The 24,333-nt window shown below is 35.4% G+C and overlaps 2 protein-coding genes across 2 annotated transcripts in view; both read left to right on the forward strand.

Moving 5' to 3' along the window:
* Nucleotides 1-12,389: 12,389 nt before the first annotated feature.
* On the forward strand, nt 12,390-18,948 carry as3mt (arsenite methyltransferase). Its single transcript, XM_059554200.1, has 11 exons — nt 12,390-12,486; nt 12,728-12,764; nt 12,974-13,101; nt 14,080-14,230; nt 14,535-14,671; nt 14,798-14,867; nt 15,090-15,171; nt 15,686-15,817; nt 16,218-16,360; nt 17,128-17,259; nt 18,486-18,948. The coding sequence occupies exons 1-11, from the start codon at nt 12,461-12,463 to the stop codon at nt 18,588-18,590; spliced, it is 1,143 nt and encodes a 380-aa protein (XP_059410183.1). The 5' UTR covers nt 12,390-12,460; the 3' UTR covers nt 18,591-18,948.
* A 1,435-nt stretch (nt 18,949-20,383) lies between these two features.
* Nucleotides 20,384-24,333, forward strand: part of cnnm2b (cyclin and CBS domain divalent metal cation transport mediator 2b) — a 49,184-nt gene continuing 45,234 nt past the window's right edge. Inside the window, exon 1 of the mRNA XM_059554205.1 lies at nt 20,384-22,030. Coding sequence (XP_059410188.1) covers nt 20,545-22,030 — 1,486 coding nt within the window. The 5' untranslated portion in view covers nt 20,384-20,544. The remainder of the gene's footprint in view (nt 22,031-24,333) is intronic.

The raw sequence follows: 24,333 nt of genomic DNA on the forward strand, positions 1-24,333 counted from the left end.
AAATAGTTAAATATAAATATTAAATGTTAAATCTAAATTCTAAATGATAAATATAAAATGTAAAGGTTAAATATAAATGTTATATATATATATATATAAATATAAATGTTAAATATAAATCTAAATCTAAATGTTAAATATAAATGTTAAATATAAATTTTAAATATAAATATAAATGTTAAATCTAAATGTTAAATATAAATGTTAAATCTAAATCTAAATGTTAAATCTAAATCTAAATGTTGAATCTAAATGTTTCGGGTGAAACTAAATATTCAACTAATATGCAAATTCAAAATGCCGGAAGTGCCAAAATAAAAGCTCGATGAGGTCAGTGTCTGTACATCGTGTCAAATAAGGAACAAATTAAAATCATCTCATCCGAGGAAATTGAATCTTGGACATGGATTACCGTGATAATGACTACCGTATTTTCTGGACTATTCTGGACGCACTTTTTTCATAGTTTGGCCTGCGACTTATTTATCAAAATTAATTTGACATGAACCAAGAGAAAACATGACCATCTACAGCCGTGAGAGGGCTCTCTATGTTGCTCAATGCTCCTGTAGCCTAGAGAAGGGTCTGTCTGCAGACTGCAAGACAGGGGCGTAACTTGAAGCTGTCCAAATCACACTGAACCACACGAGATGTCAAAACGAGATTTTGTCGGGCTGCGTTCGAAGCCGCATACCCTTTAATTAGGTCTTAATTTCAATACGAACTAATTTAACGAGCGATAAAAGAATACATACTCTACAGCCTGAATGCTTATTTGTGTATGAAGCATTAATGCGATTTGGATATCATCATCCGCTATATTGATCATGTAATCTACAAAGTTAAAACAAGCGTAAAAATGTAAAAGATATGAGTGACAGATTTAATGAATGTATTTGTAAGTATTTTGATAATGAAGATTGTAGTATAGCCAATACTGTTAATTAAAGTTTTTATATTTTTAACTGCACTAATGTGATTTTTTTTTTTTTTATAGAATTAGAAAACACAAAATCGTTATCTCTAGAATTTTTTTTAATTATTTTGTGATTTTTTTTTTTTCTTGTATAGGATATGATGAACACGTTAAATTTTTATATACTGTTTTATGGCGTTATGATTGTTATTGTTAAATACAACCGTCTTTCCCTGATCTTTTATGTTATAAGTTTGGCAATAATAATAAAAAAGAGGTACAGGTGCACTACCACTTCACAGCATCACTAACTCAACAGTCCAGTACAATTTCTCTCAGCGACTCTGCAATGTCTGCACATGTCAAACAGCTGCTCGAAGATCTTACCTTTGGAGAAGACTGATGATTTTATACTCTAAAAATGTAAGTATTACTACTCATTACTCAAAAATGAAGATTATTCCATAATGAATTGCATCCTTTGCCCACCCCAACACTTACATGCAATAATAATGATAAATGCCAACCAATAATTATATAAATTTTTTTTCTTTAAAATTACATTTTAGTAAAAGAAGCAAAATGTATTTTCTGTCGTGACATAGCTATACATGAATATACACTAGTGCATTTGATGTGAATGCATCAGTTTTTAGTCAAGCAATTAATACACGAGTAGATAAAATATTTATATTTTATTTACTGACAACAAGAAACATGTTTAAATGATTAAAAGAATGTATAAATGTTAACATCATAATAAATGCATACATGTACAAGTCAACAACACATGAAACAAAGCTTCATTCAAACTTACTGTTCTAACAAACATGTATTTACAGATGGTGAACCCCACATCTTACTATCATCTCAACACAGCTGTTCTGATTCTGCTGCTGAGCTGTGCTTCACAGTCTCACTCTTTCAAACGGAGATGTCGTTGAGCAACAGGATGAGGAAGACCATGATGTCGCCTCTCTGAACCACACAACCTTGAAGCGAGAGCAGAAGAACACGTGCAGGACAATCTGACTGCTGCTGTGTCTGCTCCAAACAATCGTGTGCCTGCTCTCCACGAGCACCACTACCTTTAAAACATTTACACAGAGTTTACAAGTACATGCATTAATTTATTATTTTTGTACTGGGCTAAACCACTGAACTGGTTCAAAACCAGCAGTATGTCTGTGAGCACGGCTCTTTTCTCCAGGTTGAGCAGAGGATTGTAGGCCCCTGTAATAAGAGCACTGTCAATGACTTCAGATAAAAGCTCCATCACATTTTTTGATGATGCTTTTGAAGCTTCTGAAATTCAGCCTTCATTGTATAAACAGAAGCCAGCAGAACAAACTTTACCAAAATCAAATCCTCAGTGTCTTTTGGTCTTTCTCTAGATGCTCTCGCTGCTCTGGGGCCACTGATGATGAAGAGACCACAGCAGCATCTGGTCCTGATGAGACAGTGAGAGCTGGAGTGATGGAGCATCTCATCCATTTATCTGGACCATTTCCGGATGCTGCAGTGGACTTCTCCATCCTCAGTGCACACACCAGTCTGCAGACATTTTCATGACCTACACAAATACAAACACACACACAATTCAAAAAGTCATTACTTTATTCTTTTGTTTCAGGTATTTCCTTTTTTTCCTTGCAGGTCCTGCTCCACCACAAAAAAATCTGCAGCAAATGCACAGAAATCAACAATAAGAAAAGTGCTGTTATAACTCTTTGAAATTACACTAATTAAAATGTTTCATTTATTTTTGTAGTGTACTTACACAAATCCTTTGATGGCAGCATTCCTTCATCATTCACTCTACATTAGATAAACATAATCTGTTCCTGTAACATCCAGACAAGAGTCAGTCTCCTCTGTGATTTATCTGTGATATACTGCATCTGCATGTTGAGTTAGTAAATGATGTAACTCGCTTTTTAACCAACACAAATGTTCCTAAAATTATCAATATTGCAAATGGACAAATAAAATAGATAACCTGTGTTTAGTTACTGTATGTAGATTTGTTTGATTACATGACTTACACTCATCTAAAGCAGTGTTGACAACAATGAGTGAACTCAGATGCCTGTTTCATGTCTGTTAAATCTGCTCACCTGCAATACTTATTAAAGACTATCCTGTCAGATGAAATATATTTAGTAAGAGTTCTCAAGATGTATATATGGTTCATGTAAATCCACTTTTGAGTCATGTACTTAATGGAGCTCCCCTGTTACTTATTCATTATAAAAATTTAATAGATTATTAACTCCAAAATCAATACCACTGTATGAAAATAACTTGAGCTCTTAAATTTAAATAATTATTTCATGAAAAAATATATTCTAACCATTGTAACTCACAGCCATAGACAGTAAAAGAAATGGACACAGCGACCCCATTGGAACTCAATTGAGACAAGTGAAGGCCATTTTTAGCGATTGTTTCTGACACGCAGACTCAAACTAAGCTTGATGACATCAGCAACCTGTCTGACAGATGTAAATCTTCTGGTCCAGTGCAACTTATATGTTTTTTTTTCCTCATCATGACGTATTTTTGGGATGATGCGACTACTCAGGTGCGACTTATAGTCCGAAAAATACGGTACCTAAAATAATAAACACGTTTGGAGAAACTGTATTTGAAGAGTAGGCTAGTGTCACTTTTATGAAAAGTGTGGGGCTTATGATGACCTGTAGCCATAGCCAGCCACGAGGGGTCTCACTTTGACTGAATGTTATGTCCTCACGATAGACTATCACTCATCATGTCATCACTCTCTGTCATGTTCGGATGCTTAAACGGCCGCAAGAGCCTATTTCCCCGCCCGCCCCTGACCAGGTACGGTAACTATTGACGCTACTGTCGTTCAAAATGTCCAACTAATGGGTGTTAGTCGAGAGCATAGGCTCTTGCTGGCATTTAAGCATTCATAAAAGTGACACTAGCCCAGGGTGCGATTTGCCGAGGGGGGGGGGGGGGGGGATGGGGTGCGTGGGATTTCCCCCTTTCTGGTCAATGTATCCCTGCCTCTGCTTATTATTTTTTTATCTCAAAGTGATCAGTGCTACTACACAAGTTTTGTGATCCGTCTTGCCACTAATCATGGATCCGTGGTTTGATTAAAGTCAATTTTATTTTAAAATGCGCTTTGGCTGGCTCTGTATTCACCACTCTGCAGGCTTGCTCAATGTCCCGCCCACGGCGCTATCCGATTGGTTACACCTCAAGAGTAATAGCCTATCAACACTTGCGAAACGGTTGAAGCCGGTCCGCTGGGCAGTGTTGCCAACTTGGCCACTTTGTTGCTAGATTTAGCGATTTTTTTTCCAAACAAGCGACTAGCGACAAATCTAGCCACTTTTTGGACAATCATTATTTCTCTGAGACTCTCTGGTGCTGCCAAATGATAAATGATATTCTGTTGCTTCTAAGTCTATTTTACAAGCAAGTATATCCGACATCAGTCACAGCACAACCACTGACTTTATTGTATGTGTATTTAATTTCATTCGTGCAGATTAATGTTTGAGAGCTGGTTATGTAGTCTTAATGGACCGCGTTTCAGTCATTATACTATATATTATATTATATAATATTCATTTCGTTGTCTGACAACAGAAACATTAAAATAAAGTAATAAAAACAGTTTTATTGAGAATTAAATTAAATGGCTGAATTAAATGCAGTATGTGAGCATAGGGAGGCAATATAGTAATACGACGCACTTCTGTCATAAATATGCTAATTAGCGCAAGATGTCACGAATTAAAATGTTTCAAAACATCCCCTCATCTGTTTTTTTCACAAATCGCAACCTGCACTAGCCTACTCTTCAAATACAGTTTCTCCGAACGTGTTTATTATTTTAGGTAGTCATTATCACGATAATCCATGTCCAAGAGTCAATTTTCTCGGATGAGATGGTTTTTATTCGTTACTTATTTGTCACGATGCTATAAACACACACTGACCTGATCGAGCTTTTATTTTGGCACTGTAATAATAAAAACTCCATAATCATCGGGAAGAAGGAGGCGGGTAAGCGGCGGACAATCAAAATGAAACTTTAATAATCAACATAAACACAAAACAGCGCTTCAGCCCCTCGCAGACGACTGATGCGCACAAATAAAAACCAAAACATAAAATAAAATAAAGCCCAGGCCTGGTCCTCTCTCGTCCTTCACTGTCGTCGCTCCAGTTTTATATCCTTACATTTACATTTACATTTAGCTGACGCTTTTATCCAAAGCGACTTACAATTGCTATATATGTCAGAGGTCGCACGCCTCTGGAGCAACTAGGGGTTAAGTGTCTTGCTCAGGGACACATTGGTGTCTCACAGTGGATTCAAACCCGGGTCTCTCACACCAAAGACGCATGTCTTATCCACTGCGCCAACACCACCCCACATATCCTTCCATCTCCTCCGTGGGACTTGAGACTGGTGGTGGGTCGCAGGTGTCGCTCATTTCCCAATCACTCCACCAGCCTCGCTCGTTCCCACATCCCTCGGCCCCGCCCCACTCGTCACAGGCACTTCCGGCATTTTGAATTAGCATATTAGCTAAATATTTAGTTTTAACCGAAACATTTAGATTCAACATTTAGATTTAGATTTAACATTTAGATTTAACATTTAGATTTAGATTTAGATTTAGATTGAACATTTAGATTGAACATTTAGATTTAGATTTAACATTTAGATTTTACATTTAGATTTAGATTTAACATTTAGATTTTACATTTAGATTTATACTTAACATTTAGATTGAACATTTAGATTTAGATTGAACATTTAGATTTAGATTTAACATTTAGATTTTACATTTAGATTTAAATTTAACATTTAGATTTAGATTTAACATTTAGATTTTACATTTAGATTTAGATTTAACATTTAGATTTTACATTTAGATTTAGATGTAACATTTAGATTGAACATTTTGATTTAGATTTAACATTTAGATTTTACATTTAGATTTAGATTTAACATTTAGATTTAGATTTAACATTTAGATTTTACATTTAGATTTAGATTTAACATTTAGATTGAACATTTAGATTTAGATTTAACATTTAGATTTTACATTTAGATTTAGATTTAACATTTAGATTTAACATTTAAATTTAACATTTAGATTTAGATTTAACATTTAGATTTGACATTTAGATTTAACATTTAGATTTAGATTTAACATTTAGATTTAACATTTAAATTTAACATTTAGATTTAACATTTAGCTTTTACATTTAGATTTAGATTTAACATTTAGATTTAGATTTAACATTTAGATTTAACATTTAGATTGAACATTTAGATTTAGATTTAACATTTAGATTTGACATTTAGATTTAGATTTAACATTTAGATTTTACATTAAGATTTAGATTTAACATTTAGATTTAACATTTAGATTTTACATTTAGATTTAGATTTAACATTTAGATTTTACATTTAGATTTAGATTTAGATTTAACATTTAGATTTTACATTTAGATTTAGATTTAGATTTAACATTTAGATTTTACATTTAGATTTAGATTTAGATTTTACATTTAGATTGAACATTTAGATTTAGATTTAACATTTAGATTTAGATTTAACATTTAGATTTAACATTTAAATTTAACATTTAGATTTAGATTTAACATTTAGATTTGACATTTAGATTTAGATTTAACATTTAGATTTAGATTTAACATTTAGATTTAACATTTAAATTTAACATTTAGATTTTACATTTAGATTTTACATTTAGATTTAGATTTAACATTTAGATTTAGATTTAACATTTAGATTTAACATTTAGATTGAACATTTAGATTGAACATTTAGATTTAGATTTAACATTTAGATTTGACATTTAGATTTAAATTTAATATTTAGATTTAACATTTAGATTTAACATTTAAATTTAACATTTAGATTTAGATTTAACATTTAGATTTGACATTTAGATTTGACATTTAGATTTAGATTTAACATTTAGATTTAACATTTAGATTTAGATTTAACATTTAGATTTAGATTTAACATTTAGATTTAACATTTAAATTTAACATTTAGATTTAGATTTAACATTTAGATTTGACATTTATATTTGACATTTAGATTTAGATTTATATTTAACATTTATATTTAACATTTAGATTTGACATTTATATTTGACATTTAGATTTAGATTTATATTTAACATTTTTATTTAACATTTAGATTTAAATTTATATTTAACATTTAGATTTATATTTAACATTTAGATTTTACATTTACATTTAGATGTAACATTTAGATTTAGGTGTAACATTTAATATTTATATTTAACTATTTAAAATATCTCTAAGTTGACAAATATTGTTGTAAATGTGCTAAAAAGTGACCGTCAAAAATTCATACCAGTTTTTTAAACATTGTTTGAAGCTAAATGTGACAAAATGTTGCTGTTATTTTCAGCGTGAGCGGCTTTACAAAGGGTGCCCTATAGCGTCTCGTCTTCAAACCAAAAGCAGATAATAGTCCTGCAGGGGCTGGCGCTCTCTCTGGCAGCGGCAGGTCGCAGCGCAACTTCCGGTGGCAGCTGCAACCAGTCATTTCTGTTTTATTTTTAAATAAAATATTTGATGATGCATATTATATACCAGCAAGCATATGGGATCAGAATAAGAACTAGTTGCATTCTTATTACTATATTAGCTGTTTATTAGTACTCATAAAGCACATACTAATGCCTTAGTATGTGTGACCATATTCTACATCTTGCCCTATACCTGAACAGTAGGCTAATAAATAGATTAATAATTTAGTGAGGTAAAAGTCAAAAGTTAGTTAATATTGAGAATTCGATCCAAAAAAGTGTGACCATATGTACAGGTGCATCTCAGTAAATTAGAATGTTGTGGAAACAGAGGCGTCGTGCCCATTCGAAGTGAGGGGGCACGTGCCCCCTCAGATTTCTGAGCCAAGTGGATTTTAAATGCAGCTTCCAAACGAAAAAAAAAATGCAGAATAATATTTTTTATATATTTGATACAATCACAGCGGTGTGATTAGATCGTTCAGTGCACAGCATCAGCTGCTAAATTCAAATCTGCGTTCGCTGGCTGGCGCTGAGCCAGAGACAGACGCGTTCGTACAACGCTTCATGATAACCAATCAGAAACTATTCTGTTGCGCTTATGGATGCAATGGCCAATCAGAGACGTCCAGAAGAGTCATCACTGAAACGCGGTGTTTTGTTCACTTGCTCGCTGACTGAATTATTTAGTGAATTCTCTCATCAGAAACAACAAAAAGTGCAGATGTGTGTACGGATGTAAGTAAGATATTCGTTTCATAATGTAAAGTGCTTCAGTGATTTTAATGGGAGTTTTTGAGAGTGCCTGAACTCTGGCTAGACTGAATGCAAATGTTTTTTGATAATGTTCTTTACTCTCTGTAAAATGAAAGTGTTAAAATAAGTATTTTACAATATTGTTATTAAAATTTACATTAAATGCAAATTCAGTCGTATTAAAAATATTTTATGGCATGATATGGCACTTAAGTAAAAAGTCAGGTTTTTATGTGTAGTTAATAGATTACACTACATTTCCATATATTGATCAAATAACAATCTATAAAGGTGCAAAACGAGTTTACCTACACATATTTGAGAAACGAGATATGTCCTGATATATTAAGCATGTTTGGAATTGTTTTGAATAAAAAGGAAAAAAAATAAAAAAAATAAGCCTATATCAGTCATACAGTGCTCTCGTAGAATGATTTATACCCCCGAACCCCCCCCCCCCCCCCCAAATTCAGTGCACACAGACTGAAATAGTTTAAGTTTTTGGTTCTTTTAATTGTGATGATTTTGGCTCAGAATTAACAAAAACATTGGTCCATTTTGTTTTTTGGAAACCAAAGTCACTGCACTCGTTTACCAAGAGATTTTGGAGCACTTCATGCTTCCTTCTGCTGACCAGCTTTCTGAAGATGCTGATTTCATTTTCCAGCAGGATTTGGCACCTGCCCATACTGACAAAAGCACCAAGTTGGTTAGGTGACCATGGTGTTGGTGTACTTGACTGGCCAGCAAACTCACCAGACCTAAACCCCATAGAGAATCTATTGTCAAGAGGAAAATGAGAAACAAGAGACCAAACAATGCAGATGAGCTGAAGGACACTGTCAAAGAAACCTGGGCTTCCATACCACCTTAGCAGTGCCACAAACTGATCAACTCCATGTCACGCCGAATTATTAAAGCAAAAGGAGCTCCTAGTGAGTAAATGAACAGTAAATGAACATACTTTCCAGAAGGCCAACAATTCACTAAAAAAATTATTTATTTTTTATTATTGGTCTAATAAAGTATTTGTTGCGATAGTGAATTGGTGGATTTTTGTTAAATGTGAGCCAAAATCATCAAGATTAAAAGAACCAAAGACTATACTTCAGTCTGTGTGCACTGAATTTATTTAATAAACAAGTTTTGTTGCAAACAATTTTTACTGTTGTTTTATAATGAAAATCAGTATACAGGTGCATCTCAATAAATTTGAATGTCGTGGAAAAGTTCGTTTATTTCAATTCAACTCAAATTGTGAAACTTATGAAAATTACACATGGTTTTGCAACAAATAAAAAAGGTTATTACAGTTAAAATATTTTGCTACACTCACTATAGTTTAAGCATGCTATTTGTAGTAAAACTGTAGTTATACAAATTGTAATAAAAAACATTTCATTTTTCGGTGATCTCACATTTGCCTATTTTCATTTAAATTCTATACTTAATTGAACTGCCCAGTTTCCATTTATCACTTTATTAATTTGTATGCATGAAATGAATGTAAAATAATCTGCCAAAATTTACATAACATCAAAGCTGCAAGGATCATATTTTAAGATGAATAAATATATGCTATTTCTTTGATGTATGGCTTCTGCCATCAGTCGTTGCATGCCATCAGTCAAGGCAAGGGAGGTATGTGTCTCTTTAGAGAAAAAAAAATGGATGAGAAAGTTATCGATATTACAAAAATATACAAAATGTGACATTGAAAAGTGTAAAAGTTTTTATAAAGTACCGGTAATAGCTATGTACTATGTCTATACTATATACTATGTCTATTTTTGAAGCAATTGATAGCAAAATTCTGGAAGACAAAGTGCAGCACCTAAAATCGTCAACCTGCTATCTTGACACACTTCCCACTTTTTAAAAAGTGTGCTTAACTGCTTAGAAGCAGATCTCATAGAAGTGGTGAATGCCTCACTTCTTTCTGGGACATTTCCAAACTCCTTAAAAACTGCAGTTGTTAAGCCCCTCCTGAAAAAGAGCAATCTTGATAACACCATTTTGAGCAATTTTAGACCAATATCTAATCTTCCTTTTATAGGCAAAATTATAGAAAAGGTAGTTTTTAATCAGCTGAACAAATATTTAAACTCAAATGGATACCTGGACAATTTTCAATCTGGTTTTCGACCACATCACAGCACAGAGACAGCACTCATTAAGTGTCATGATATTCGCTTAAATTGTGACTCTAGAAAAACATCGGTGCTGGTATTGCTAGATCTCAGTGCTGCGTTTGACACTGTTGATCATAACATACTACTAGAGAAACTGGAAAACTGGGTCGGGCTTTCTGGGATGGTACTCAAATGGTTCAGGTCATACTTAGAAGGGAGAGGCTATTATGTGAGTATAGGAGAGCATAAGTCTAAGCGGACGTCCATGACATGTGGAGTCCCACAAGGGTCAATTCTTGCACCGCTCTTGTTTAGCCTGTATATGTTCCCACTAAGTCAAATAATGAGAAATAACCAAATTGCCTATCACAGCTATGCTGATGATACCCAGATTTACCTAGCCTTATCTCCAAATGACTACAGCCCCATTGACTCCCTCTGCCAATGCATTGATGAAATTAATAGTTGGATGTGCAAGAACTTTATTCAGTTAAACAAGGAAAAAACTGAAATCATTGCATTTGGAAACAAAGATGAAGTGTTCAAGGTGAATGCATACCTTAACTCTAGGGATCAAACAACTATCAAGTCAGGAATCTTGGTGTGATTCTGGAGACAGACCTTAATTTCAGTAGTCATGTCAAAGCAGTAATTAAATCAGCATACTATAATTTAAAAAGCATTGCAAGAATTAGATGTTTTGTTTCCAGTCAAGACTTGAAGAAACTGATTCATGCTTTTATCACCAGCAGTGGACTATTGTAATGGTCTTCTCACCGGTCTTCCCATGAAGACCATTAGACAGCTGCAGCTCATCCAGAACGCTGCTGCCAGGATTCTGACTTGAACCAGAAAATCTGAGCATATCACACCAGTCCTCAGGTCCTTACACTGGCTTCCAGTTACATTTAGGATTGATTTTAAAGTACTTTTACTCGTATATAAGTCACTAAATGACCTAGGACCGAAATATATTTCAGATATACTCACTGAATATAAACCTAACAGAGCACTCAGATCATTAGGATCGAGTCAGTTAGAAATACCAAGGGTTCACACAAAACAAGGGGAGTCCCCCTCTAGTTATGCCGCCCGCAGTTGGAATCAGCTTCCAGAAGAGATCAGATGTGCTAAAACACTAGTCACATTTAAATCTAGACTCAAAACCCATCTGTTTAGCTGTGCATTTATTGAATGAGCACTGTGCAATTTCCGAGCTGATTGCACTATATTTTCAATGTTTTTTTATTTTATTTTATGTAAAATTATTCTCTGTTTTAAATTCATTTTAAATAAGTACATTTTTTAATAATTTTAAAAGTTTTAAAATGGCTTGTTTTATTCTTGTTATTATTATTTTTCATTATTATTATACTTTCTTTTATGTAAAGCACTTACCATTGTGTACGAAATGTGCTATAATATAAATAAACTTGCCTTGCCTAGCCCAACAGCGACACACGCTGGTAAAGTTAAAAAGAACAGCTGAACATCAGTTGACAAATAAAATATATTGTTTGTATTGTTTCTGTCTTTTGCTATTATTTTAGAATAAATGTAAAAATACGGAAAAACACTACTTTGATTAGATTATTTTTCTGTTTTTATAAACAGAATATTACATAGTGTAAAAATACAAACTATAGTGTACAAAACTACAGTGTAGTTTTTACCGAGCAAACAGCAGAAACGGAGAGAAGGACCTTGGCAGCTGTCACGAACTCTGGCAGCTACCAGAAACGAAAGTGGCAGCCTCCCCATATAGTGAACTTTGGCGAAATCTGGAGATGCCACCGGAAGTGGCGCTGAACTAGACAATACTTTGATCCAGATCGACTTAAAGTTATCAAACTGCAGTATTTTGCAAATTTATTAATTTTGAAACTATGATCCCTTATCTTCGTATAAACAATTATATAATATTTTTTATTGCATTATCGCTCATTTACTGTAATACTTTATGCATAATCAACATGACAGTAGTTCGGTCTGCAGTGTAACATTGCTCTCTGATTGGCTGACCGTGTTACGGAAGTCGCGAGAAAAAACACCTTCTCGTTCAACATTTAATCATGGCAGACGGACGTACAGCAGCCAGGTAAAACTGTTTTTGTTGTATATTTATTGTTACTCAGTATTCTAATATTTTACATTTGATTCGCAATATGATTCAAGCAGACTGAAAGTGACTGGGCTTTCAGTATCTTGCCCACTCTTGGTAATAACAAATAGATTATTACGCTAATTTACGAAGCGACTGGAGTAACTTAGCCCAACAGCTATTCTGTTACACAACAAAGTCAAGCATTCGCAGTACAAAGTCTTATTGTTGTTCACAGTAACACTGCAGTTTCAAGTGTCTACAATGACGTGAAGGTACGTTTTTCCGAACTTGAAAACCAAAACCAAGTTGACTTTTAAGGGCTGTACAACTTAAAGTTGTCTTGTGTGACAAAATGAAAGTAATTTTATCAATGCTATCTTCTACACATAGTCACCATAATAACATTAATATTGTAATGGCTGGATTGTGTTAAACACGTTTAATGCTCAGAATGGTGTACAATTCTGAATCTTTAATACAGGAATACTATGGAAAGACACTGAAGAAGACATCTGATCTGAAAAGCAATGCCTGTGTCCCGTCTGCCAAGCCTGTTCCTGCATACGTGAGAAAAGTCATAGCTGAGATCCATCCAGATGTTGTTGCAAAGTGAGGATTACTTCGATGAATGTTGTGATGATTTAGATCATACATACACATAGAAGATGTATTTGTGACATAATGAAGTGGGAAGTACTGTAATGGCCTCAATAAGCTCATAAACCATATAAGCTCACTTTTAGTTTCAATCTCAAGATTTACTAAAATTATAATTTATTTCCTTGGTATATTTATGTATTTGGGTGAAAAACAGTTTTTTCACCCAAAAAAAAAGAGAAGGGTCTCACGCTCACCAAGACTGATTTAAAAAAAAAAAAAAATACAATAAAAAAACAGATGTATTATTAAAAATGTTCTAATAGTTTACAATAATTATTTTCCTATATATATATATATATATATATATATATATATATATATATATATATATGTATTCCTGTGGTGCAAGGCTGAGCCATTACTCCAGTCTTCAAGGTTTTTTCAGAAGTCATTTTAATTGCTGAAATCTTACAATTGTAATTTTTTTAATGGAAACCATGGTGCATTTTTTTATGGTTTATTTGATCATTAGAAAGTTCAAATAGAAAGTTTATTTGATAGGGAAATCTTTTTGTAACATTATAAATGTCACTTTTGATGAATTTAATGCATCCTTTGTGAATAAATGTGATAATTCTTTCAAAAGGAAAAGTCTTTATATAAATCTATAAAATATAAATACATAAATTCATTTATACATACATATATTGCTATGAATTAAAGCTCTACCTAAACACCTAATCTATTGGAAATCTGCTCTCACTAATAAGGAATAATCATAAATTAATATTCAGATTTCAGTGGGCTTAAAAGAGTCACTTCCCCTGATGATATACTGCATTTAAAATATAAGATATATCAAATCTAAAAATGTAGCCAGTAATTGATATAAGATTATATGAAAATAAGATTGATATGAATTCATGTTATATAGCTTTATTCTGATGATACTCTGCTGATGATTCAGTACTGACCCCTTGTTGGCAGGTACTATGGCTGTGGTCTGGTGGTCCCTGAGTGTCTGGAGTGCTGCAGCGTGCTTGATCTCGGCTGTGGGAGCGGACGGGACTGCTACATGCTCAGCCAGCTTGTAGGAGAGAAGGGACATGTCACAGGCATCGACATGACTGAAGATCAGGTAAATTCACTTCAGGTTTCAGATTACACTGTAATGCAGGCTTTTGCTACAGGTTCATTTATTAGTACACAGTTAGTAAACCTGTACTTCTGCTTTTCAATAAAAAAGCAAACTGATCATTTAAAAAGCATACCCTTTTAAAATATACAGTTGTATTGTTTGTTTGTTTAAAATATGAGATTAGTCATTAAATATCGTAATTGATAGCACTAATAAATATATATTTTTATGTACTATCCTAAATGCATTTGACATAATGGCAAAAACAGTGCATGTGAACTGCTCAGATGTCTTTGTTTTACAGCTTGAGGTGGCTAGGAAATACATTGATTACCACACACAAAGATTTGGTTATAAAAAGCCAAACGTGAACTTTGTTCAAGGCTACATTGAGGCCTTGGCAGAGTCCGGTCTGGAGGAGAAGTCATATGATATCATCATGTAAGCTTTCACAGTTTCAAAATAGTTGCCTATTTGTGAAGATTATTTGCTGATGCGGAACTGTTAGTTAGCAATTTATCAATTTATTTTAATTTATCGGCAGTCTTTGTTCTTGTTTTTCAAAAGCTCAAACTGTGTGGTGAACCTGTCACCAGATAAAGCCAGTGTCCTGAGGGAGGCTTACCGTGTACTGAAGGTATTTCCAGTTTACGCCGAATTCAGTTGAATTCTTTATTTTTTAAATCTGATTTTTTCCAACCCTGACTCTCAGATGCTATAATAATAGCCTAGAACCTTTAAAATAAACATATTACTTTAAATATTTCAAATATGCATATCTTTTGAATAATGGCTACCTTTTGTACCTTTAGCTCATTAATTAATAAACAACAAAGATGTTGATCTGCTTTGTCATTAGGATGGAGGGGAACTGTACTTTAGTGATGTTTATAGTGATGCTGGAATCCCCGAAGACCTCAAGGCCAACAAAGTGTTATGGGGTAGGAAAGAACATTAAAGCTTTTTGTCCAAATTAGCCTGTTTTCTTTCTTTAAAAAGTCTTAAAGAAAGTTCTTACAATATCCCAATCTGCCTTCTACATATCAAGGCTTTAAAGGGATTTAATTTGGAGCAGAAAGTCTTACATTTATTAAGTCACAGTGTTGCATGTATTGTCGAAAAACGAAATGAAATCTTCCTCAGTTGTTTTTTTCTTTTTTTCCTTAAGCTTATTTTCTTGTAAAACAAAGCAGAAATAAATGGAGATCCATTTTAAGTTTGTATTCTAAAATGTATAATACAACAGCTTATACAACTCATTATGCTGCCTAGACATTTACATTTACAAAAGATGATGCATTGTGTTCTCTTAAATTAATTCCTTAGACTTTCTTCACTTGGTCTTAAACGTAAAATCATAAAACCCGCAGAAACCCTGCTTTCTAAACATTGCAAGTTTAACTTTTCTTGTGTTAGATGTCACTGATTGAGTCTTCTTTGCTTTGTATTGATCAGGTGAATGTCTCAGTGGAGCATTATGGTGGGAAGACCTGATACGACTGGCTGAAGAGGTTGGCTTCTGTAAACCCAGACTGGTTACTGCTAGTAGCATCACTGTGAGCAACAAGGAACTAGAGAAACTGCTTGGTGAGATGCTTGTGTTCAAATATGCCACCTTCTTATAGTAAGTTATGATTTTCAGTTCAAGAACACTCTTCCTCAATGGTCTGGAGGAAATTACTGCTCTTATACCACAGTTACCACATATGTACCACATGTGGGTTTTTGTACCTAAACATTTCTTGTGTGTAGAACTATTGAGTTTTCACCACTGGAAAAAAAAAACATCCAAAGCCTCCGTTGCTAATTTGAAAGTGGTTCAAAGTTTAGAATTGTATTAAAACAAATAAAAAAATTAAAACTGATGCCATGATCATTTGAACACTAAGAGGACCCCCCCCCCTATATTATATACATTTTTAAAAGTAATTTAAAAAAGTCTTAATTGTGTTAGTTCATAGTTTTACTTTGAATTGAATTTGTTTAGGTGACCACAAATTTGTGTCAGCCACATACCGGCTCTTCAAATTACCGAAAGGTTCAGAGAAGAAGTCCTGTCTGGTCATGTACAATGGAGAAATGACAGGTGTGGAGGAAAGCTTCGAGTTTGATGCCCAGTATACCTTTAAGGTGAGTAGATACATCCAGATCTGCTTTACTCCTTCAACAGAGCTCAAAATTAATATAAGGTCCAGCACATTGTCCCCTAATTTATCCAAATAGTTAATATTTTTTAATAAATGAACAGTAATGTCAGAATAACATCCAAATGGCTTAGCTGTATTTGAATCATAACTATACCTTCTGGTCTTTTTTTTATTTTTTTTACTTTGTCCGTTGGTCACATGGTTCTATTAAAATGATCTGCATATGTAATAAATGCTGTGCATGTAATTAAGTTAAACGTGTTACATAAACGCCCTAGCACATACTGCTGTTGAAACGTTTGGGGTCAGTAATATTGTTTTTCTAAGAAAAAGGATGCATTCCATTGATCAGAAGTAATAGTAAAGACATTTATAATGTTAAAATGTTAAAAAAAAAAGTTTCTTTTGAACTTCAACGAATTCTGAAAAAGTGTCATGGTTTACACAAAAATATAAAGCAGCTGAATTGTGACACTTATAACACAATTGTAACACAACATGTAAGACTGAAGTCTGGTGTAATGGCTGCTGAAAATTCAGCTGAATTATAAGAATAAATCACATTTTAAAATGCTTTACAATAGAACTGTTTTTTTTATTATTATTTATTATTTATTTATTATTATTTGGACCAGTAAATGAAGACTTGGTAATCAGAAGAGACTTCTTTCAAAAAAACTGACCCCAAACCTTTAAACCGTTGTGTATGTTGTGAACAAGAATGGTCATGACACTGTAGTCTTTCTCTAGGTAGATAAAGAGACATGGGTGGATGATGATGTGGCCAGCATCTTGAGCAACTCCAGATTTTCTGGAGAATTTTCATTTCGGCATCAGGGGCTGAAAACCTCTGGCTCTGGAGAATGCTGGGCTAAACCCAAGGTAAGTGACTCATTTCCTAGCAGTGTGTTAAACATGCCTCATTTTCTTAGTCTTACTATACCATGCCTTTGCATAATGGTCAAATTGAGTTTTTGTTGCAATTTTATACTAATCAGCTTTCAAAATACCTACTTGCATTTAAAATATTTCTCATTGGACCCACTAAGTTGCTTAAGTCTGATCAGTCACAGACACACAAGGTTATCCAGCTGTAGCAACAAGCTTTGGCCGCAGAGGATTGGCCTTCCTTTCGAACAAAGAATGGCATCTTATCAGTGCTTGTGGTGATTCAGTCCCTTCAAACACAAGGAAGGATTATTTTTAGAATTACTTACAACACCAAAGCACAATTTTAGAAATGCTGACTTATAGTTGTATTCCTTGTTTTGATTTATTCTTGATCTAAAAAGATGCCTGACATGCTTCAGCTGATTTTTACCTTTACACAAAAAGCCTGTAAATATAGTCTCATAGCTATATGTATCAGAGGCATAGAAGTGCTGTACTGTATACTTCAATTCTTTTTTTAACATTATAATATAATAAGGAAGCATTGTATCCCGATTGATGCCGTTTGTGTCGTTTTAGACCAGAGTTTTTCAAACTTTTTGATACCCCAGCCTCACAAAATGTGATGGTCCCAGTTAAATGCAGCTATATATCTTCAAGTATTAAAAATCTTATGTATTATTATGAGAAAAATACGTTATTAAAGTATACTCACAATGTATTTATGGAGATCTGGCTGGCCAAAAAAAGTTACCATCGTATTTTAAATAAGCAAATATTGAAAAGTTAAGGATTGGATGATTATTGTAGTGATTAACTTGTTTCTGATGAGTTATATGTTAAGCAACAATTCTTTTAACCCTAGCTAATGCAGTGCATAGATGTTAAACAACCATACTAAAAGACATACTCATGTAATCCAGGACAACAATGCCAGAATTCACCAGGCTTCATTTACGAAATACTTTTTTTTTTTTTTTTTTTTTACTCCAGCACATCCCAGAAACTTTTTTTTATTTTTATTTTTTTAAATAAAAAGCTACAAGCTGCATCAGTTAGTATCAACATACAACATGCAAAAAAATAAAATAATAATAACATAAATATGGTGAACATCCATAATAAATCAGTGTCAGTAAATACCAAAATGATTTCAGTTAGGAATACTGTACTTTGCACCACTGAGAATCTTCCCCTCTCTCTCTCTCTCTCTCCAGGCAGTGTCAGTCAATCCCTTTGAGCTGCTCCAGCAGTTGGGCAGTGCAAGTGTAGCTCCTTCCACTGGGGAGTGCTGTGGAGACCAGCAATCATGCTGCCAGTAAATCCCAGCTCATTTCAATGCAGTATTCTTTGATCTGGACTCGTTTTTGACACATTTGTTGTTAATTGTGACCGTGATTGTGTATACAATTTAATATAACTCTATACAGTAATATAGAATTACTTATAATTTTGTGATAGGCAACACAAAGAAAAACAAGAAGAAATCAATCAATCTTGTAATGTTTTAAATGCATCTGTAATAATACTGATAAATGTATTTCATTGACCAGTACCTCGTACAGGTCTATATTGTTGCATAATCTAAAGCTTTCACCTGGCAGGTTGAATCTTTATTGTAGTTTCTGTTGTGTTGCCAAGTTAACTGAAAACACAAATGTCTTGAATGTCTTCCCAAAATCTTGAACTTTTGTAATCAAATAAATTTTCCCACTGCTGTAATAAGTGTTTTTTAGCTGACTTCCTGGGTATTACTATCAACTGTAGCATTCAGCTGTGATGTACATTTAAATAAATCATTTAATGATACTGACATGCAAATCATTTTTTATAAAATGTAATCTAGCTCTATCCCTCAAGGGTTCACAACAGGACTTTAGGTGGAAGGGGAACTCCTCTACCCTTTGCTCCAATTCTGGGACAGGTGTTCTTTTCTTCTTTTTCTTTTTTGGAAAAAGAACAGAATTTGAGTTATTTATGGAAACTTCTGCAGAGTAACTAAAAAGTGATTTATTTATTCTGTCTAATTTACTGAATGTGAACTTTCACTGCCTGGCAGTGAAGATTATATGATTGTGAAATTTAATTAACGATCAGTCATCTTTCCCACAGTCTGGACTGATCTCTGATCCCTGATAATGATAAAATGTTCACTATATGGAGATCAGACTCCACGATTATTTTTACATCCTTTCATAGGTTTTGCACGTCTTGCATTTCTTAAGATCCCTCTAATCCCTGCCTTATCTATGTAAGGTACATAGTTACAATATAAGTTGTGTAGTCACAATTAATTTATAGCATTGTTAATTTTTTTAGGATTGACTGGGTTTGTATTCAACTATGAGCACTTTTATGTCTCGGGATGATAATTTTTTTTCTTCTAATTGTTACAATATGTGGAGGTCATGTTAACCTTTTGTCATGCCTTTGTCATATTTTTTGTAATAATTTTTCGTTTTTTAATGTAAAGATTTTGTGTTACTCTTGTCACAGACCCAGACATTCAATGTCAAACTATTAAAATCCAAAATAAATATGTCTTCTTGCATGATTTGTGGTGTAGTGGACTATGCACACGCTTTGGACGTGTGTCCCCGAGATGTTGGGGGTGAGGTTCGTTCTTACCCCTTTCCTTTTATTTGTTTATTTTTTTTTTTTTAGCAAAATAAAATATATGATAGGCCTTTCATTTGCACCACAGAGTGCTATCGGACACATTCAGACACAAGAATTATCCTAAGATGCTTATATACACGTTTAAGACCAATTAAACCAGTGAAACCAGTGAAAAGCGTGATTTCATTTGATTTTCCAGAAGTCCACAGGACGTCCCTACGCTGTTGAAGAAACACTCTATAATCTTTTTAGTTGTTTACTACATTTCGTGAGTGTATATTGGCACTATTTAAAGATGTTGTCAGCATAGAACCCTCCCAAAACACCAAAAACAGTCACGAGGAGTTTGAGGAAACTCCTGTTTGCGCTCATTTGCATTAAGTGCCATTATTTACGGAGCTCATTGGCTGTTCCGGCGGCGCAAGCCCCGCCCCCGCCCAGCTGCGCCTCCGGATTGGCTGCTCCGCTCGCCTGTCACCGAGACATCAGCGGAGGCACGAGTTCGCGCTGCTCTCGCTGGAGTGTGATCAGTTTGAGCCGCGTAGCGGGGCTCAGCGAGACCTGATGCACAAGTCAAGGCGACGCGCAGCGGTGATGAAGCCGGATTGGCTCTGATTTTTAAAAGCCCTTTTATTCAAGAGGCTGTCCATTATTAACATGGCAGAACCGTCGGCTCCAGTACCCCCTCGAAAAATGGCGTCACTTAGCCGGGTCCGAGCCTTAACTCTGATTTTCTTAACTGCAAGCAGTTATTTAATTACTCCCACAAGTGGCAAGGAAGGAGGGGGAGAGGAGACGGTCATCATCGGGCTGAGACTGGAGGACACGGACGACATTTCCTTCATGGACAGGGGCTATCTGCGGGTCAGCGAGAGGTCTCGGGTGAGATTGAGGGTGTACGGGCAAAACATCAACAATGAAACGTGGTCCAAAATCGCCTTCACGGAGCACGAGAGGAGTCGAGTGATTGGCACCATCGACAGATCCTCGGGGGACAACAAGAGTCAGGAGGACACGTCGGGCTTGCACCCCTGTGGCATCAGGACCTCGGATATCCTCATCCTGCCCAACATCATTCTGAACCGTAAGACGTCTGGCATCGTGGAGCTCGAGGTCAAGCCTCTGCGAAAGACTGAGAGGAGCAAAGCGTACTACCTGTGCATCGCCACCTCCACACCTGCCGCGGCGGGCGCGCACGACCCGTGGACGGAGAACACGTGGATCTATCACGATGGAGAGGACACCAGAGTGATCGTGGTGGAGGAGAAGAAGTTCCTGCTCCCTTTCTGGCTCCAGGTCTTCTTCATTTCCATGTTGCTCTGCCTCTCGGGCATGTTCAGCGGCTTGAACCTGGGTCTGATGGCGCTGGATCCCATGGAGCTGCAGATCGTCCAGAACTGCGGGACGGAGAAGGAGAAGAACTACGCCAGGAAGATCGAGCCCGTCAGGAGCCAAGGAAACTACCTGCTTTGCTCGCTTCTTCTGGGGAATGTTCTGGTCAACACCACCTTGACCATCCTGCTGGATGATATCGCCGGTTCTGGATTGATAGCTGTAGTAATGTCCACCATCGGCATCGTCATATTTGGAGAGATTGTGCCTCAAGCGATATGTTCACGACACGGTCTTGCTGTGGGAGCGAATACAATCTTCTTGACCAAATTCTTCATGCTGCTCACTTTCCCCGCGTCCTATCCGGTAAGTAAACTGCTCGACTATCTCCTTGGACAGGAGATTGGCACGGTGTACAACCGAGAGAAGCTCTTGGAGATGTTGAGGGTCACGGATCCTTATAATGACTTGGTGAAAGAGGAGCTGAACATCATTCAGGGCGCACTGGAGCTCAGGACTAAGACCGTGGAAGATGTCATGACCCCGTTGCGCGACTGCTTCATGATCGCCGGCGACGCCTCGCTCGATTTCAACAGCATGAGCGAGATCATGGAGAGCGGCTACACGCGCATCCCAGTGTTCGAGGGCGACAGGTCCAACATCGTGGACCTGCTGTTCGTCAAGGACCTTGCGTTTGTGGATCCCGACGACTGCACTCCGCTGAAGACGATCACCAAGTTCTACAGCCATCCCTTACATTTCGTCTTCAACGACACTAAACTCGACGCGATGCTGGAGGAGTTCAAGAAAGGTGAGAGAGAGGCTGACGATGTTGGTCGCATTGAATGTTTTCTTACTAGGCTATATTAAAGTTTTATTGTTATTTGAAAACGAGACTAGTTATGTATCTTGTCATATTCCAAAGCAATTTCGTGTCTTTTACGCACAGGCTATTACGCACGACTAAAAGAGTTAGATTTCATTCATTGTTACAGACGCAACATTGCTTAAATGCTTAAAAAAATGTCTATTCAGATATCTTAACATTGATTTGGCAGGCAATGTGCGTAGTTCATTCTTTCAATTAAGTTAGGAAAGGTACTCTTTTATTTAGATTTATTGATTAAAATAGTAATGTAATACCCTGAGCACATATATGTCCACCATCGTCATGTTCATCCCTTGTGTTTCTTTAAAATATTCTGTCTTCCCAGTTTTTTATCATCTATAAGGATTCAAATTTCCTAAAATTGAGATTAACGTTTAAATGTTGTCTTAACTTTTGAGGAAAATCAGTGGTGCCAAACATACAGTAGCCTACATTTTGCAGTAATATATAAACATTTGCAATTTGTTGTCATTTGAAATAATGTGAACTTTAGACAGGGTCTAGTTTATCCATTTCAGAGTTTGCTAAATACTTCCTCTCCAGACCCATATTGTTTGCTCCTCCTTAAGTGTTCCTACACTATTTAAAACTATTTGGAGCTTTATTTGACCCTCACTTGCTGCCCCCAGGACCCTGCAAACACATTATAATGTGCCTGAGTGCAGGGAAGTGCTTGCACTAAGTGCGGTATCTTGATGTGCCCTCACATAGCTAAGGGTTAATGCTTGTGGCAGAGGTGAGAATGTAGTGATGCAATGGAAATACACTGCAGGTGTACTCACAGTTGCTAAAGGATGACTCAGGGGGGTTATTAGGTGTAATACTTCATAATGCATGAAATAACATGCCACTTCAGCAGTCTGTATTTTGTGTTATGTATCGCGAGAATCTTGATGCAAACTTTCTAAGTATAGTTGAAAAAGAATTACGAATTTCGAAAATAGTTTTAAAAGGTCATTATTTCGGTGTAAAGAAAATAAGGGAAGCTGCATTTAACAGCATGTTCCACCAAACATAGAACATAAGAGTAGATTTGCAGTTTATGGTGCAAATCAGACTCTAATGTACAGACTAAACGTACATTATAATTTTGCCTTATAAGTAAGTGTAATGACAGCATGCCCACCTCTGCAAGTCTGATGTTTTATTTAAAGTTGAACCAGCTTACAAGTATTATCAAAATTAACTATATTAGTGTATTTGATCATATCATTAAAACATGTAATTTTTTTTTTCTGTTCTGGGAAAAGTCATTCATGATTGCTACAAGAATACTTGGAGATTATAAGAATTTTACCAAGCTTGGCTATGACTGTGACTCTTTTGTTCTTGGCTGCTCTCCAGAGGAAACTCACCATTGGCTGTTGGTTTTCTAATGACTGATTAGGGGAGTGGGCACAAAGTTTCACGTCAATCTGGCCGTTGTTCGAGCACTCTCTCAGTTCAAAGTGCTTTGTATTGTAAGTCAGTGTTAATTAATCTAATGCCTCTTGTGGAGCTGCACAGCCATCCAAAGTAGGAACAAAATCCATCACTCCTGCCAAGCACACCTTCAAACTCTAATTTGTTTCTCTTTGATGTTGCTTTTTGAGTGGCGAAAGTTGCTTTTTCATTATTTCTGCTGGTGACTGAGATGATAACTTTGAAACATGAGGCAGATGATACTCAATTCTGACAGAAGAAAACAGACTCTTGTCTTGTAATGGTCAACTCATTGGGGGTCCAAATGAAAACTGCTTCTGACTGCAATCATGACCTTGAAGGTCAGCCTTAAAATTCCTGGAGCTACAGACTAGTTCCTGTATGATTGAAATAATTAGTGTGTCATAAAGGGACCCCTGCCAAACAGCGGTTTTGTGTTTAATGAGAATGGCATTGTTCATCATCTGGGCTTAACCCAAAGCGGTGTAGTTCAGGAGGAACTTTTTTTCTCTCGTAGCATGCTGCGAGTATATGATGTTTATTTGTAGGCATATTTCTTATTATTTGCTGGAAATTGTGATAAAATATTTAAATAAATTAAAGACTATAATGATGGCCTGCTGGCCCAGGATCAATGTCAGACAGTTAACAAAACTTTCCCTTTTGGACCAGTGCTGCTATTAAAAATATTAACATTACTACCAATTATAAAAATGCCTTAAAAAACAACAACAGTATTTTGGGGTGAGGCCACTATTGGCTCAAGTAGCCAACCTAAAAAAAAAAACAGCCCTGTCTATTGG

Source organism: Carassius carassius, chromosome 7, assembly GCF_963082965.1.
Source record: "Carassius carassius chromosome 7, fCarCar2.1, whole genome shotgun sequence".
Lineage (NCBI taxonomy): Eukaryota > Metazoa > Chordata > Actinopteri > Cypriniformes > Cyprinidae > Carassius > Carassius carassius.

What these genes read in the sequence shown, in the direction of transcription:
- as3mt (XM_059554200.1), top strand. Translation starts at nt 12,461, where the DNA reads ATGGCAGACGGACGTACAGCAGCCAG. An exon ending in AAGTCATATGATATCATCAT is followed by an intron (nt 14,672 to 14,797) that starts GTAAGCTTTCAC and finishes GTTTTTCAAAAG; the next exon opens with CTCAAACTGTGTGGTGAACC. An exon ending in ATGCCCAGTATACCTTTAAG is followed by an intron (nt 16,361 to 17,127) that starts GTGAGTAGATAC and finishes GTCTTTCTCTAG; the next exon opens with GTAGATAAAGAGACATGGGT.